Source organism: Ascaphus truei, chromosome 6, assembly GCF_040206685.1.
Source record: "Ascaphus truei isolate aAscTru1 chromosome 6, aAscTru1.hap1, whole genome shotgun sequence".
Lineage (NCBI taxonomy): Eukaryota > Metazoa > Chordata > Amphibia > Anura > Ascaphidae > Ascaphus > Ascaphus truei.
The window spans coordinates 44,236,040-44,253,822 of NC_134488.1; the positions used below are offsets into that span (position 1 = coordinate 44,236,040).

At 40.0% G+C, this 17,783-nt stretch overlaps 1 protein-coding gene across 1 annotated transcript; it reads left to right on the forward strand.

Moving 5' to 3' along the window:
• The first annotated feature begins 9,957 nt into the window (after window positions 1–9,957).
• LOC142496451 (nicotinamide N-methyltransferase-like) lies at window positions 9,958–15,198 on the forward strand. The gene is made up of 3 exons (XM_075603146.1): window positions 9,958–10,153; window positions 11,539–11,746; window positions 13,699–15,198. The coding sequence occupies exons 1-3, from the start codon at window positions 10,006–10,008 to the stop codon at window positions 14,126–14,128; spliced, it is 786 nt and encodes a 261-aa protein (XP_075459261.1). The 5' UTR covers window positions 9,958–10,005; the 3' UTR covers window positions 14,129–15,198.
• Window positions 15,199–17,783: the final 2,585 nt, after the last annotated feature.

Genomic DNA, 17,783 nt, shown 5'->3' on the forward strand with positions numbered 1-17,783 from the left:
TCAAGCCAACCATCTGCCTCTAACAGCACCCCTGGCCCTTCGTGGAACAAAGTGGGAGCCAACAAAACAAAAAACAACACCGCTCCTGAGACATCAGGCTCTGAGTGAACCCATTCCTCATGATTTTGAGCTTTTCCCTACGTTTCCCCTACTCTCAAGAGGAGCTGCAACGTATCCCTATCAATATACCATTCCCCGCTAGTATCTGGACTTACCTCCGACCTCGGGATCCCGTTCCCTGCCAGGAGCTGATCCGCACACCACCTCAGAACGGCGGCCATCTTACCTTGACCCTTCCTGGAGCGGAGCGGAAGCTGCAATGAAGATGGCGCGAAAGTGGGTATGACGTCGTCATCACGCTGCCCCCTCTCATGAGATCCAGGATATCCTTTCTGTCCGACGCCACCACCAAGATGGCCGCCGCTGACGTCATCAAAGACCCGGATGCAGGAGGAGCCAGAGATGGAAGGAAGAAGCCGGACCGGAGGCACACCAGCCCTCCGTGACTCACCGAAATAGAGAGCCACAATACAGTGGCGTTCTCCCCAGTAACCACCCCACTAATGCACTACAATACACAACACACACTAATAAATTAACAAACTAATAAACTAACACAATACACGGGTTCATGTGGATGCACGGGTATGTATGTGTATGTATATATGGATGTGAACGTGTGTATGTATGTATGTATATATGTATGGATATATGTGTCTTCACGTACGTACCTGTGTATGGCTGTACATACCTGTATGTGTAAAAGTGTGTGGGTAGGTATATGCTAGAATATGTGTCATATATTATATGCATAAAATGATAGACTGTGGTATATGATATAACATGAAGCAGCGCTTTGTGCACATATATATTTATGTATATGGGTTGAACACGTGTCGAACATTTACATGTATATAGACACGGGATATATGGTTTGAGGTGACATAGTACAGTATAATGCTGTGTAGGATGGGGTGTGTATAGAATATATATAGATATTGTCTGGATACTACGCCACACGGTGCGAAGTATATAGAAGCATATAGATATAACATATAACATATATAAGAGTTAAATAAGTTATATATATAGAGAAGAGTTAACTAAAGCCTTTAAATTAATTAATCAAATTCCCCCCTTTTTTTTTTTTTTTTAAATCATTGGCTTATTTACATGGTTACATGTCACTTTATTGTGTGTTATTTTACTATCGGTCTTTTCTCTATCTAAGTATGATTTATATATGTATGTATTTATTTAATTATATACTATGTTTATATTTGGCCATATCTAGGCCCCCCCAGGTAGAAGACTATCATCTTAACCCCATTGATGTATTATCCATACAATACTCACACATCATATCTGTCGGTACCCTCTATATATACATATAATTGATATGTATTCCATATATGTCCTGGCTAGGTCAGTTTAGAACATCCTCTAACACCTACTGACTCCCTAATACTCACCACTGACACACAGCTGTACTGTATTACCTCCAAGGTTTAATTGAAAAGAATCACTCAATTCAGCCACTTTCCTTTTGTACTGGTCCCAATTGAATTTGGTCCAGGGAAATCTCCTATCTCTTTGGGCTATTAACACTTGGCAACATTAAGCAATACCACCCATTAAAGTACTTTAAGAACTGCCAATGTATCTCTATAACAGACTCGCTATCATCTCTCCATTTAGCTCGAATGGTGGTTTGCTGAATTTCTACATTAACTCTGACTCTGCTCTGGCTCCACTATAAGAATGGGGCATTCAGCTTTTACCTTGCAGGGAGAAGGGTGGGGGGGCTCACTAGGGTATGGGTCAGTTCCACAGAGAGTTTTACGTTCTCTAGCAGAAAGCATTATACTCCACTATTTAAAGTTTAAAGTTTAAGTTGTTTAACATGTTTAATATGTTCAATTTATCTGCCGCAGTTTTGTCTTATTATTAGAAGAATGCCGACGGGCCCAGCCTCGTCATGGCATATATGTTCTCCATTGTGGTCTCCAAAAACAAGGGACCCAGGGAGATCTGACTCCAATTTTGGAGGCTGGCTCATCCAGGTGATGATGCCTGAAGACCCTCCCTCTGGGCGCAGGAGCCGTCCTCGGGGGCCCCCGAGGCGAGCTCTTGTCTTTCCTTTTTTTCCATCCCTGTTTTCACTTTTCTTATTTTGTATATTAATTAATTTATTTTGTTTTACCCTTCATGTAGATTTCCCGGTCCGTCTAACCCCTCCCCACCGCCACCCCCCCCCCCCCACCCATACTCTCAGGATACTGGGTATCAAGAGTCGTCCCACAGATTCAAGCAGAAAAAGGTAAAGAAAGAATTTCAATGGGAAATATAAGATTCAACATCAGCAGTGAGTATTCACCTTGTGACACATCGCACCTTCTCTTTAATAAAAGATGGCATTAACCCTAATTTCACACAACGTTAAGGGCTTTAATAGCCCAATAAAAAGAAGGCTAGCCTTCTCCGACTATAGGAGAAAACAAGCTGAGGTGCTACTCCTCCAGGAGACTCACTTTAATAAAAACAATACACCCAAATTCTTAGACAAGGGCTTCTCCCAGTTTTATACAGCTTCAGCATCTACCAAAAAGCGCGGAGTAGCCATACTCTTCAGTAACAAAATCCCATTTGTAGTCCAAACAATTAAAAAAGATGCGGAAGGTCGATTTCTCATACTTGTAGGCACTATACATGAACAATATATCACTTTAGCATCCCTATATGCCCCTTGTATACAAGACGCCGCATTCTTTAATAAATTCTTCCGAATCCTAAGTTCAATATCTCAAGGTAGCATCATCCTTGCAGGTGATTTCCATATCGTAATGCAAGCGTCTCTAGATAGATCGGGAGGAAAAGATTCAGACAACAAAAAGGCACATTCTTCCCTCTTCAAAAACATAAGGGATAACCAATTAGTGGATATATGGAGAGAGACACACCCGACGAGTAAAGATTATACATTCTACTCCCACCCACACACATCATATAGCAGAATCGATTACTTCTTCGTTTCAGGTCAATTGGTTCCTATGGTCGCTCGCTCCGAGATCCACGATATTTCATGGTCCGACCATGCGCCAATAGAGCTACGGTGCAACAAAATTCAAGCTTTTAGACCGGGGGCGAACTGGAAACTCAACGAGTCAATCTTAAAGATACCCGAAATTTGCAATGCTATACAGTAGGTCAAGATATTGAACTATTCTTTACACTAAACACAGGCTCTGTGGAATCTCATATTACTTTATGGGAAGCTCACAAAGCAACATTAAGGGGCCTATTAATCAGCATCACCACTAAAAGAAAACGGGAGAGAGATGCTAAAATTATTATTCTCCAAGATAAACTCCACTCTCTACTAATATCTCACAAAACTCACCCAGACAAACAAACATTTGAGGCATTAAAAGATACCAAAATTGAACTGAATATGTTATTAACGTCCAGGGCCGATAACTCATTAAGCTCGTCAAAGAGAAAGTTTTATGAAAAAGCTAACAGGCCAGATACGATGCTAGCACGAGCGTTAAAAGAGAGACAATCCAAGTTTAATATCCAAGCTTTACGCTTAAAATCTAGCATCCACACAGCCAACCCCCAAAGATAGTAGAAGAATTTGGTTCTTTTTATGGTTCCTTATATGATGGGAAGAAAGTGGCACATAACAGCAAAACGAGCAAGGCATTAAGAGATTTCTTGGCCAGCTCAAAGCTAGAGAGATTAACGGAGAGCGATAGAGAAAAGCAAGGCGCTGACTTCACTTTAGAAGAAGTGTCACAAGCTATCAAAGAACTCAAATCATCAAAGGCACCTGGTCCGGATGGTTTCTCGGGGCTTTACTATAAGAAATTCTCGGAATTACTTGCCCCAAGGCTGCTCCACATGTTCAACGCGATTTTAGCGGGAGCCCCAATCCCCGGAGACATGCTGCGAGCGTCAATATCACTAATATATAAGACTGGTAAGGATCCGCTGAATAGTAAAAGTTATAGACTTATATCCATAATTAATACTGATATCAAATTATTTGCTAAACTTCTGGCCAATAGATTGAGTCTAATCCTACCCAGACTATACATCCAGATCAAGTCGGCTTTATCAAGGGGCGGCAGGCAGCGGACAATACCCGACGATTTATTGATCTGCTTGAATTGGCAAACAAAAATAACAATCAAAGTATGTTATTAAGTCGGGATGCGGAAAAAGCTTTTGATAGGATTGGCTGGCCATATCTTAAAGAAACACTCGCAGCATTTGGATTCGGGGGTCGGGTGAGTGGAGCAATTATGTCTCTATACTCAGGCCCAACAGCCAAGGTTATACATCAGGGTTTCCCCTCACTCCCATTCCAGATTCAGAGCGGCACGAGACAGGGGTGCCCTTTATCCCTTCTCCTGTTTGCCCTATTTTTCGAACCTTTGGCGGCGCACATCCAAGACAATCCAGATATCTCAAGGTTAAACGCATACTCACAATCACACAAAGCGGCCCTGTATGCTGATGATATCTTATTAATTATCTCAAAACCCCTCACCTCCCTACCAAACCTATTTGACCTACTAGACCAAAGTCTCTGGATTTAAAATAAATCAATCCAAATCGGAAGCTCTAAACAATAATCTCCATAGCCACACCGAGAAATTGTTAAAGTTGAACTTTCAATTTAACTGGCAAAAGAAATCCATAAAATATTTAGGGATTCACATAACAAGTGCTAAAAATATCTATACCGCAAATTATCCCAACCTGATTCGGTCATTGAAAAAGGACCTCTCCAGATGGGCCTCCAAGAAAATTTCTTGGATAGCATTAAAATAAATTTACTCCCCCGTATCCTATACCTCTTACAAACTTTACCATTGCCACTCAAACTGAAAGATATACTCTCGCTTCAGTCTGAAATGTCTAAGTTTATCTGGAAGGGGAAAAAAACTGAGAGTCAATAAAACAAATATGAAAAGATCTACTATAGCGGGAGGCTTAGCGGTACCCTGCCTGTTATCATATTATAAAGCGGCGCAATTATTATACAATGTATATTATACAATGTCACTCCGACCCTAAATTGAAAAGGTGGGTGGAGCTGGAAGGTGCTGCTTGTTCCCCATTGGACCGTAGCAGTTTAATTTGGCTACCTAAAAGTACCAGAAAACACATCGATTTGCTGCTCACCTCAATGACCAACTCGCTATCGGTCTGGGAAGCTTCGAAAATTAAGAATTCTCTCACATCAGTCAACTCCCTGATGTCCCCCCTATGGAATAATCCGAGGTTCGCACCAGGCCTAATAGGCAACAATAGTTCAATTTGGAGATCAAAAGGATAAAATAGGATCAAAGACCTGGAGGGTTATAATCTAAAAATGAAAACATTCGATCATATCAGATCAGAACAAAATATACCCCATGCAGAATTCTTTAGATACTTCCAGATAAGAGCATTCTATAACAAATTGGCCCCGTACCCCCCTTTGACAAAATTTGAAAAGCTCTGTCGGGCAGAAACCGACACTAAGGGACTTATATCAACGATATACGGAGAGGTAGTCGATTCCTTAGTCTCACACCAACACACCACAGCATTTAGAAACCAAATGGGAGATAGACTTGGGATAGTCCCGGGAGGATGACGAATGGAACACCATATTCTTAGCTACGGCAAAAAGCTCTATATGCACCACACTAAAGGAGAACGCATATAAAGTACTTATGAGATGGTACCTCACCCCACTCAAATTATCTAAGTTCGTGCCAGGTTCCTCCCCATTGTGCCCCAAGCAGGGCGGGGGAATGGCCAACTTGTTACATATGCTGTGGTCTTGCCCACGAATAGCCCAAATATGGGAAAAGATCAGGAATTGGATACAGAGGATTTTTGACCTTACTATTCCCCCAGATCCTTGGCTGTTCCTCCTGAACAGACCTCTAAAAGATCTATCAAAATCACAAAATAAATGAATTGCTCATTTTGGAATTGCAACGAGGTGTGAGATCGCAGCATTATGGAAACGCCCCGACATACCAAACATCCCAAAGATTCAGAATCGCATGTGGTTTATTTGCCAGATGGAAAAGTTAACGAGTCTAGTTAAAGACACTGGTGACAATTATCTAAACGTCTGGTTGCCATGGTTGGCACAGACAGACATACCCGGGGTTGAGCGTAACACAATTTGGCAATGATAGCGATAGATGCATTCTCCCTTAGGAGTGGGTGACTACAAAGACCCCAAAATATTCCATCTCTCACATCTGTCATAAGCTCATACCCACATATTGCTGCCGATAGTTGGAATAATCTACTTGTCTCAGTGGTACCAAAATCTATTAATAGATATCATCCCTCCCCATCCCCTTTCCCAACCCCTAATCCTCCTTCCACTACCCCATCCCCCCCCCCTTTTTTTTCTCTCTCCACCGTTATCCCCAATACCGGTTTTACCCCGTTCTCCACGGCTCTGTAGGGCGCGAAAAGCCGTGGAAACCCTGATTTATACAGTACAATATGTCCTAATGATTGTATTTAATTTATTGTGATGCACAAAACAACTATGTAATGTGTGTCTTATTGTATTTCATGCACAATTATTTCAATAAAATACAAGTTATAAAAAAAAAAGTTGTGTGAACAGCATTGCATTTGCTTATATGGGCTCAATATAAATGGTTTTTCAGGCAAAAGGTAATACATTGTGTAGTCATTTGCATGTCGTTTCCCAGTATCCCTTGCTGCAGTGGATCCACTGTATGCTAGGTGATAATGGTTGAAATGCAGGGGTGCAGACCTGTCTAAGACATGTGAATGTGCTCACAAGTGATATTCTTTATTGGTTATTTTTATTCCCATATTCTGGAGTATATTTGGAATATATTTTTTCTCTTCCTAGGTCTTCCTGACTATTTCTGTTGTGAAATAATGGTTCAAATCTGTTGTAATATGTATTAGTATTTCTTCTATGTTCAAAAGTGGGTTTATTTTCTCTATAATGACCGTAGTTATTTCTATTTTGATAATTCTTCCTATTTGGAACTTCCTGTCACTCAGGTTCTCTTTGCATGGTTCCATGTTTAGATGTATCTCTTGTAGTTCTCTGTATCATTATTAAATTGTCTCCTTTTCTTGTAATTATTTTTCCACATGTTTTGGTTGTTGTGGTATTAGTCCAGTTTTCCCTGATTTTTTCAAATTCCTGTAGTTTACATTCCATAGTTTTTTTAATCTCTTTTGTATTTGCTCTGTTTAGTTTCTACTGTATGACTTCCTTTTCTATCTTTTCTAATTTTTCTTTCAGTTTTATCTCTAATAACTGCATTTCATCTGAATATTCAATTTTCTCTAATGTATTTTTAATTTCGTCACATGTAATAATCTGTTCTGTTTAAGGACTGTCTCCTGTGTGATATTAGTAGCTGCATGAATTCAAAGGAACAATCTAAAGCGTGGTTCCATTAGTTAATAAATACATCATTGTTAAGCTCAAAAGTTGGAGATTTTAAAATCCAGAGACCCCTTAGGTATTCTTTTATTACTCATATATTGTTCTGGTGTGGTCAGGAAGGAGGGAGTGAGGAGGGAGCGGGGAAACTGAAAGGTTAATTATTTTAGTAATATCTCCTAGAATCCCAATGTTTAATGAGTAACCGATCAGCTGATTGTCAGAAGCAGAAGCTTGAATATGTTTGGCAAATATAACATTCATGATTGAAATAATCTCACAAACACTTCATGTATCACATGTTTGTTTGTTATACTCTATGTCCTGTCATCCATACACTGAGCAGGAATATATTTAAATACAATATGGTAACAACAAGGGGCGGTGGATATAATGTAACAGCCCCTACAATAACCTAATTTGATATCCAGGCACTTCAATACAAATTAAGTGACATTAAGGCAAGAAAAGAGTCACAACTCAAGAGCTAAGCAACCTAAATGAAGAGGTCCAGCTCTAAACAGAACCCTGCAATCCACAAGGCAGTAAAAGTGGTAAGTATACTACTGTATGTGTAAGTGTGCATATAGTAGCTATGAGATATCTCTAATAGCCAGTGAAAGATATGTTGCTTCATTGTGGGTTTCCCTTAGAGAAATTACTGAACATTTGTAATACCTTCTGCTGTGGTTTTCCGAATCTGCAGTATACTATATGTTTTATCCCAATAAGAAATGTCACTGTTCATACTGTATGTTTGTATGTTACTCGTCTCAAGAACAGTAATGATCGACAGCACTCACGGAATTTGATAATATATGCTAAATGCAGGGTGCACAGAAACACAAGAAGGACCCAATATCCTCCTAAACAATTACAAACAGTACTAATAGTTCCAGCACGCTTTGACTATAGGAAGAATATACAAAAAAGTGGGAAATGCCAAATCAAATAAGTATTTAATAAATGCACAAGTTATATACAAGGAGCAAAGTGACAACAACACAATAGAATAAAGCACACTAAAAAATGTAGCAAAAAAACACGGAAGTGGTGAGTGGGGAAAAGAAAAAAGGGGGGTGGTGGGGGGTGGTGGGGGGCAAAAAATGGGGATGAACAGGGGGTGTATATAAGTGTCAAAATGGAGTGCTATTGAGCGTGGCATATGTATACAACAGACGACAGAGAAGCCCAATGCTACATCCAACATGACAGAAATGCACATTAAAATACTTATATATCCTAATAGAGGTAAATTAGAATTTTAATCCTAATAGGATATATTAGTATTTTATTTGGTAGTGTTAGGCCTTGCGAACAGGTGCCTGCCTTGTCGTGGCTCACAAGCTTACAACGCTTTGGCCAAAGGGTTAAACTAAATTACCTGTCAGGTATGTTCCAAAGTGATACTCAGGAAAGAAGGATCCAGCGCTCCACGGTTTTTTAAATAAAGTAAATTTATTGTGCCACACAACGTTTCGACCAGTAGGTCTTTCTCAAGTGACTAGGCCTAGTCACTTGAGAAAGACCTATTGGTCCAAATGTTGTGTGGCACAATAAATTTACTTTATTTTAAAAAACGTGGAGCGCTGGATCCTTCTTTCCTGGCTATATAAATAAAGACATACGATACAATAACTTATTTTCGAGGTTAATATTTTATTGATTGTTCATTTTGTGCTTCTTTCATTTTTAATACTTATCTTTCAGGTATAATACATGTGATTGTTGCTTTAACTCTGGTTTCTGGTTAATGTAGAGAACTCAGTAAGTTTGGGAAAGTCACATAACACAAACTATTTGTTATGAGAAGTCTCACATTAGCATTTAATCATTGTGATGTTTAATAATCTTATTTTATTTACATTTTTGTCTCCCGCTTGTCTCCAAAAACCGCATGACACTGAATATCCCCCAGTCCCCTCATAAGCTTGTTATTTTTTTGCACAACTGCAGCTGGGCTAATACGTTTACCCCATCTTAATACAATGTGAGGATAACACATTTAAAAATATCTCGGTCTTTAGTGCTTTGCGATGATTAAATTTATTGATTAAATGCAGGTTAGTTTACAGGACCTAACTGAGAAAGAGACATAATAGTTTACATGTAACACTAGTTCACTATTGGACACACTAGACATTCCCAGATATAATAAATACATTGAATCTAAAATAAAATAAGTAGTGCTTGAGGTTAGCAAACATTGGTCACGCTGCTAATCTTTACATAATAGCTGTCATATATTCTCTGTTAATTCCTTGTAGATTGTGATCCCTTCATGGGACCAACATTAGGGATCTTTAAAGATGAAATAGAATAATTTAATCTGCGATTGAAAAACCTTAATATTAGTCCCCTAAAATTTTTCACAACTTACAGTACAACAATTCTAAATTTCTTCAGAACCAACCCGGCTACGGGAACTTTGAACTACAGCAGGTTCTCTGCAATCTTTGACAATTATATTTTTCATCTCAACCAGGTATTGGACAACAGTCAGTAGCATCTGCGGCTCAGAGATATCTATAAGTGTGAGGAGACTCATAATGGCATCCACACCCCATAAACACTATCATGATGAGGAATTTGATGCTAAAAATCTTATGGAAACATATGCAGGTGCTGATAAGACTGATACTAAAGAGGAACTGTTGCACTATCCTTTACGTGAACTATTTAAAATATTAACTCCAGGTTTGTATATTATTGAAATAGGTTATTTAACATTTTTATCAATTACTATATGCACCAATTTAAAAATTATTTAGAATAATTTAATATAATATTTTTTAATTGGACCAATGTTTCTGGTCATGAAGGGAAATGTCATAGGTCAAATCATTTAAAAACATAAAATATCTTATACGGTGGAGGCCGCCTTTATCCTCGTGCGGCCGTATCAGCGCTACTCTGAAAACCGCAGGCAGATGCAGTACTTGATGCGGTATGTTCCGGTATTTTAAGCCGCGGCCGCCTTTATTGTATTAGCGCTGTCTCGGCATGAATGCGGCATGAACGCAGTGAAGTGCATGGCATTCGGAAAAAATACCCAAACAAAATCGGAGATGTTGGAGAATAAAAGGGGCCGTGACAGTATGGTGTCCCCTATCTCAATGGGGAAATCAGCCATGAGGTAGAAAGATAATTGAGGGAATTAATTAGTACCTAATTAGTGGAGGTGTTAGACACTCTGTGCTGTGTCTCAGCTGGTTCAGGTAGTGACAGAATATTAAATAATCTTCACAAAATGTAGCGATGCTAAATATTGAGATATTGCAGTAAAATCTGATAACATATCACATGTCATTATTGTAAAACACAGCAACATATTTGCACTTGGGACCCAGTAAAGTAGGACTATGGCTCTCGTTCTCCTGCACTACCCGTATTTCAGGGTCAGGGTGGGGGTAACATCACCTTTTATTATCTAAGACATGTTACGGAGCCATCATTTTTTATAAGTAACGCAAGTCACTGCTAATTTAACCTGATGTTAAGCCTACGTGAAGGAGTTAAATCACGGCCATTGTATTTGCGTATAATTACCTTTGTGATATGCGTTAAACTCAGGGGAAATAACGTCCGTTAGTAATGTTGGTACCCTAACTATATTTGCCCTGATATAACAGAGCTTACTGCACCTGGGCCAGTATACTTTAGAACAGGGGAGCACAATCTTTTTCCCCTGTACCCCCTGCCGGCTGTCCTCCTCTCTGTGCACCCCACCAACTCCTTACTTTGGTTCCCGGCATCTGGGCGCATGACGTCACGTTTCCATAGCAACGTGACATCACATGATCCCACAGCATTATTTGATTCCGCGTTGCCATGGCAAGAAAAGTTTACAGTGTCCTTCGCCGCTTTCCCGGCACTTAATTTAAGTGCCTTCGGGAAGTGTGCGGGGCCTCTGTAAACCCTATGCACCCCGCAGTTAATCTCGCCCCCCCCCAGATTGTGCACCCCTGCTTTAGAATAGAGATTCTCATGGCTGACCTTAAGGTTCCTGCTAACACGCATTGTTCATATACTGCTCTCTCCACTTGCTAGGCTTGTGTATAATTGTTTTCCTTTTTCTGCAGGTTGTGTGAGAGGAGACACTCTGATAGATCTCAGCATTGGTACCTCAATTTTTCAGCTGCTGACAGCCAGTGATTACTTCAAAGAGATCATTATGTTAGAATCATCTGATGTCAGCATAAGAGAAATAGAAAAATGGTTAAAAAAGGAGCCAGGAGCCGTGGATCGCTCTCATGCAGCTATGTTTGTCTGTGAGCTTGAGGGGAAAAGGTGAAGTATATAAATATATACAGTACATACAGTTGTGTGAAAAAGAAAGTACACCCTCTTAGAATTTAATGGTTTTACATATCAGGACATCATAACAATCATCTGTTCCTTAGCAGGCCTTACAATTAGGTAAATACAACCTCAGATGAACAACAACAGATGACATATTACACCGTCATGATTTATTTAACAACAATAAAGCCAAAATGGAGAAGCTATGTATGAAAAACTAAGTACACCCTTACTGCTTCCATAGGAATTCAGAGGCTAAGTAGCATACAGGTGCTGCTAATCAAATGCCCTTAATTTATTGATCATCAGCAAGTGTGACCACCTCTATAAAAGCCGAAGTTTTAGCAGTTTGCTGGTCTGGAGCATTCAGATGTGTGTTAACACAATGCTAAGGAGGAAAGACATCAGAAAAGATCATAGAGAAGCAATTGCTGCTGCCCATCAATCTGGGAAGGGTTTTAAGGCCATTTCCAAACAATTTGTAGTCCATCATTCTACATTGAGAAAGATTATTCAAAAGTGGAAAACATTCAAGACAGTTGCCAATCTTCCCAGCAAATTCATCCTAAGGTCAGACAGTGCAATGCTCAGAGAAATTGAACTTGGACTTCGCATCTGACTAAGCCTCAGCTGGGCAGGCTTTCTTAGCTCCAAAAATTAAGCCGGCTGCTCTACTATTCGAAACAGAGCAACTTTGAAAAGCCCACCAGCCATAGAATGTCTTGTTCTCTACCTCCCCGTCTCCTTACATACCCTCCACTAAGCTATCCTTAACATGGAAGTAAGAGTGGCGACCAGTCAGAGCATGGAAAATTTCCCCAGCAGCCAATCGAAATAGGGGCTCGTCTGGCTGCTGACGTCAGAGGAGGGGGCGTGCCAAGCCGGCTCAAAAAGCCGGGTGAGTGGGAAATATGAATTGGCCAATGGGAAACGCGCCTATGAGCATAATCTTCCCCAAGCCAACCCACTGCCACCCGCTGGGCAGGCTCCACCAGGTCTGGCAGTCCAAAAGGTGTTCCAACGGGGTGCCATTTATTCTCTGGACCTGGCATATCGCCCTTCCCCGCTCACCAAATGTTTTTTTTCACCTCTGGACATCCTCTCTCCTTTGAACTCTGATGTCTATGCAGAAAACCCAGCGCCTATGTAGATGCCCAAGCTGACTGTATAGACATTAATACAGTTTGTATTCAATATTAAGACACTGTTTAAATAAACTTATATATCTTGGGGGACATTATTCCTGGGTGGGAAATGGGTCACTGTGTAGCCCCTGAGTAATTCACCTCACATACCCACAAATCATGCCTGCATGTCGGAGAGAATTACGGGACTTTGTCCCCCAAACTTTGTTCCCCAAACTCCTACAATACAAAAAAGAAATACATTTTGACCCAAAACATTGCACTTAAAACTCCCACTACCGAAGTTTCATGTTTATTGGGGAGAGGGAACATGTAAAACTCCAAACAGGTCTGGTATTTCATATACATTACATTTTCCCTGGCTTATGGTGCAACATACAGTAGCTGCCCTGGACCCACGGTTTTCAGGGGTAACCAGTCGGGCTTCACCTTTATTATGAAGACTGGCTACTCCCTACCATCACACTGAGGTCACAGGCTCAGGGAAAAATAATGTCTTAAATGCATCATATTTTCTATAGAACCTATTCAGCATCAGAAACAGAACAGACACAGGTTCTCTGAACATGGGATACAAAGAAATATACTGTAGCTGTATGGTCTGTTTTAGCTTCCAAGTCTCTACACATAAAGTGCCTTCCACATTGTACAGTTTTCCCGCTTAAGTTGGCATCAGGTTGCAAAGAGACAATTTAAACATATGATAGTTATAAAAGTGGATGAGTGCTAGAGACGTAATTCTGCAATGTATATGTTTTACATAATTATCTGAAGAAATAATTCATTGTTTTTCAGTGAGGGATGGGAGGAGAAAGAAGTAAAAGTAAGAAGAGCAATCAAACGTGTTGTAAAATGTGATTTCACCAAAGCCAACCCATTGGACCCTGTTGTGGTGCCACAAGCAGACGGGCTGATCAGTGTTTGGTACTTGGACGTTATTAGCAAAGATCATGTCAGTTATCTCAGCAACCTGAAAAAAATGTCATCATTTCTGAAGGTGGGAGGGCATCTGATCCTGTTTGCGTCATTCAACATTTCATATTACATGATTGGCCAACACAAGTTTTCCGCACTGACCTATGATGAGGAGTTTGCAAAGAAAGCTCTTAGAGACACAGGGTATATCATTAAGAGTTCTGGGAAATACAAAAGCAAATTAAATACTCACATGTTAGACTATGACCATATTGGGTATTTTGTGGCTTGCAAGGAAAGGGAGGTTTAATAACCAATAATCTTACATCATATTTACTAAGCATTCCTCTGTCTTAAGACACTAGAGCATTTCTCCAAGGTCACAAACCATATAGAATTGTCCCTCTCTTATTCACAGCAGAGGTTGGGAACTGATCACCATGCATTAAGTCAATGTAGTTTTATCAAATATATGGTGAGATACCTGTGATCAAAACTCAACACACCCGAGATACATGGAAAATATGCAAATTTCAATCCTTTGAATATATTTTCAATATCCAAATTAAAAATGTTCCAGGTATCTATTTATTCTGAGTATTATCCTGTTTTGACAGGAATGAGTTTTTATTAAAATTGGCAAAAAATACAAATGCATAGTGCAAAGATTTGCACGTCTCTAAATGGCACCTTTAGCCTATTCAGGTCCATTGACTGCAGTGCAGGAAAGTGTCTAATGGCAGAAGACTGCTTAGTAAATATGGGCCTAAATTGGAATGATTTACTAATTCTACTGCATGGAAATGAACCATCAGCGACATTTACACCATCCTGACTGTGTTTCATAAAGCCTCCCATTAACATGAGCATGTTACAATATTTATCAGTACTGAGATTGTCCTCACATCGCAAACCCTATAAGACCGCTAATCAATAGCTAGATATGTTCCCTGCAGCTTCCTGCTATTAAAGCTCTTTAGCCTTTAAAAGATTATGAGAAAATAAACCATGCTGCTGCTGTGTGCTATTGTTGGTCAGAAGGCAGCAGGGATTAACATGGCAGGTCTGGGTGTAAATCTGGCTATTAACATTAGATTAGGGTATCATTTACCTGTAGGATAGGAGCTTTCATGGTGTGGGAGTATAATGCTATTGTAGCTAAATGTCTTTGCTTTACGCTTCTTCCACCCATTGGCCAAACCCTGGCAGGCGGGGAGAGTGAGAGAGATCTATTTGTGCCTCTGCAGTGCAAACACCTCTCCAAAGCAGCAGTGTCCCCTGCAAACTGGGACATTAGGTAGCTTTACTTTTAATCACTCCATGTATGTAATGTATGTATATGTTTATTTTCAGAGTTCTGTTCATGTACATGGTGATTCACAGCAGTAATAAAAGTCTATATGATTTACTCCCACAGTGAAGCCTTTTTTTTAAGGATCCTGACCTTTGCAGCACGTCTGTTAGGCACATACATACATGTATATATATATATAGCCTATAGACCTTTGCAGGTTTCTGAACGTATCTGGATGGTAATTTAATACAAATAATAAGCCGGTGTCCCTTTAAGATGGATAGAACCTAATGTTGACCCTCCTTTTTTCGTGATTCAACTCTCACACAGGGCTTGCACACAGGTAGAATTTATTAGGGTATTCAGGTCTGTATTTCAGCTTTGTCAAAGGCACAACAATATTAATTGATCACCGAGATTACTTCTGTATCAGATCCTGACTCTTAGCCCCTTATTGAAGAGGGGAAAACGGAAGGAAGACTGTTATGAAAACAGAGGTCCAAACCAAACAACCTTCCCCCTCTGCTGGGATCCAGAACATGGGTGTTTTCCTTGTTCAAAAAAAACCCCACATCTGATAATCCCACCCCAAAGGGGTATTTAACCAATTTTCCAAAATAAAAAGTTGTCTAACAAATTGATTAAATAGTTACAAAAAATGGATGGCATCAAATTAGCATGAGGATACCTTGAACTCATCACTCCATTTTCCAGAACCCACATTAAAAATGAGATGTGCTGTTAATAAATAAAAAACAAGGTCTCTCTTACATGGCGCCTGGGGTTCTGGCAAAAAGGCGTGCTGAGTTTTTCAGCCAAACCCTTGCATTTAAAAGGACTCCATTTCCACAGGCCCAGTACCACAAGATTGGCGTAAAGCAGATGTGGTGCCTATATTTAAAAAGGGAGCAAGATCACAACTGTGGAATTACAGACCTGTAAGCCTGACATCAATAGTGGGGAAGCTACTTGAAGATTTAGTACACGATAATATTCAGAAATACCTAATCGAAAACCAAATTATTAGAAATAGTCAGCATGGATTTATGAAGGATACATTTTGCCAAACTAACCTTATGAGTTTCCTTGCTGAGGTAAGTAGGAATTTAGACCAGGGTAATGCAATTAATATGATCTACTTAGATTTTGCAAAGGGGTTTGATATGGTTCTACACATGAGCTTTGTGTACAAAATAAAGGAAATTGAACACTGTAAAGATATTTTCACCTGGATTGGAAATTAGTTAAAGGATATACAACAGAGAGTTGTCATAAATGGACCCTATTCAAGTTGGGCTAAAGTTGCGTGGAGTACCTCAAGGATCGGTACTGGGACTCCTGCTTTTTAACTTGTTTATTAATGACCTTGAAGTTGGATTAGAGAGCAAAGTCACTATCTTTGTTGATGACACTAAGGGGCTTCACTAAACATCGATAAGTGCATCATTCCATGATAAGTGCCTTTTTAAACTGATATTGCATGCGTACTTATTCATAAACTTCAATAACATGCAATATTGCACTAAAATATCTTTTTAACGAGCTAAAACACTCCGGCTATAACAAGTAGTGCTTAGTGCAGTAAGTGAAAAAATGCCCAAACTCGCATTTTGTGCCAGCAACTACTATTCACTAAACTCCGATATGCATATCGTACTATAAAACCTTGCATTCTTTTCTCGCAATCCAAAGGGTGGCGAGATCAGAATTGCGATTTGGATATGAAGGAGTTTCTTTTCTTCTTACTGCATAAAATTTAATCCGGGGGTCTCCAGTAGTCTCCTGGTTTCTCTGAGGGTCTCCAGGGGCCTTCAGGGGTCTCCGGAGGTGACCCGCATATTTATTTCACTTCCGAAGACCCCAAGATTCAGTTCTATGTAATACAAATTACAGCCAGTTTCATTAATTTAGCAGCTAACTTCTAAGGTAATGAAGGGGTAAAATAACAGGCACTGCTTTGTTGTTGGTAAAGGCTAGTGGTGAAGGTGGTAGTTGCCCCGGTGGTGGTTTAAGCCTTGCAGGTGGGTTGCAGTAAAAGTTAAACCCTTCATTACCTTAGCGGTTACAACTGCTAAGGTAATTAAGAGGTTAACCCCTCGTGCTATACTCCCACAAGGCCTAAACACCTTCCTGTGGCAACCACCCCCTTCAGCCAACCCCTGTACCAACATCACACCGGAATGGTAAAAGTGGTTTTCCCCATTGAAAAAAAACATTACAGTGAAATAAAATAAAAAAGATAACACCCCCTGCCCCTCCCACTCGCAACCCCACACACATACAGTATAATAATGGGGAAAATTCTTATTATCCAGATCAGGACAATAGCTCATTTGTACATTAAAAATAAAACATTAGCTAGTCAGCATAAAGTAAATTAAAGTTCTACTTATCCCTGATAGGATGAAGGCCATCCTCATCTTCCTCTGCCTCCTCTTTGTCGTCCGTGGGCAGCAACTTTACAATAAAAAAAGAACTACTAGCCACTAACCCCTGTATCACCATAGTAGTTAGGAACCGCTATTGCAGGCCTGCACAACTCGTAAAGTGCGAAGGGCCGAACTGCTCCAAGGAAAAAAAAATTGGGCCGCACGTGTAAAATCATCATCATCGTCATCATCGTCATCGTCGTCATCATCATCTCTATCTCTCCTCCAGCACCTCTCATCAT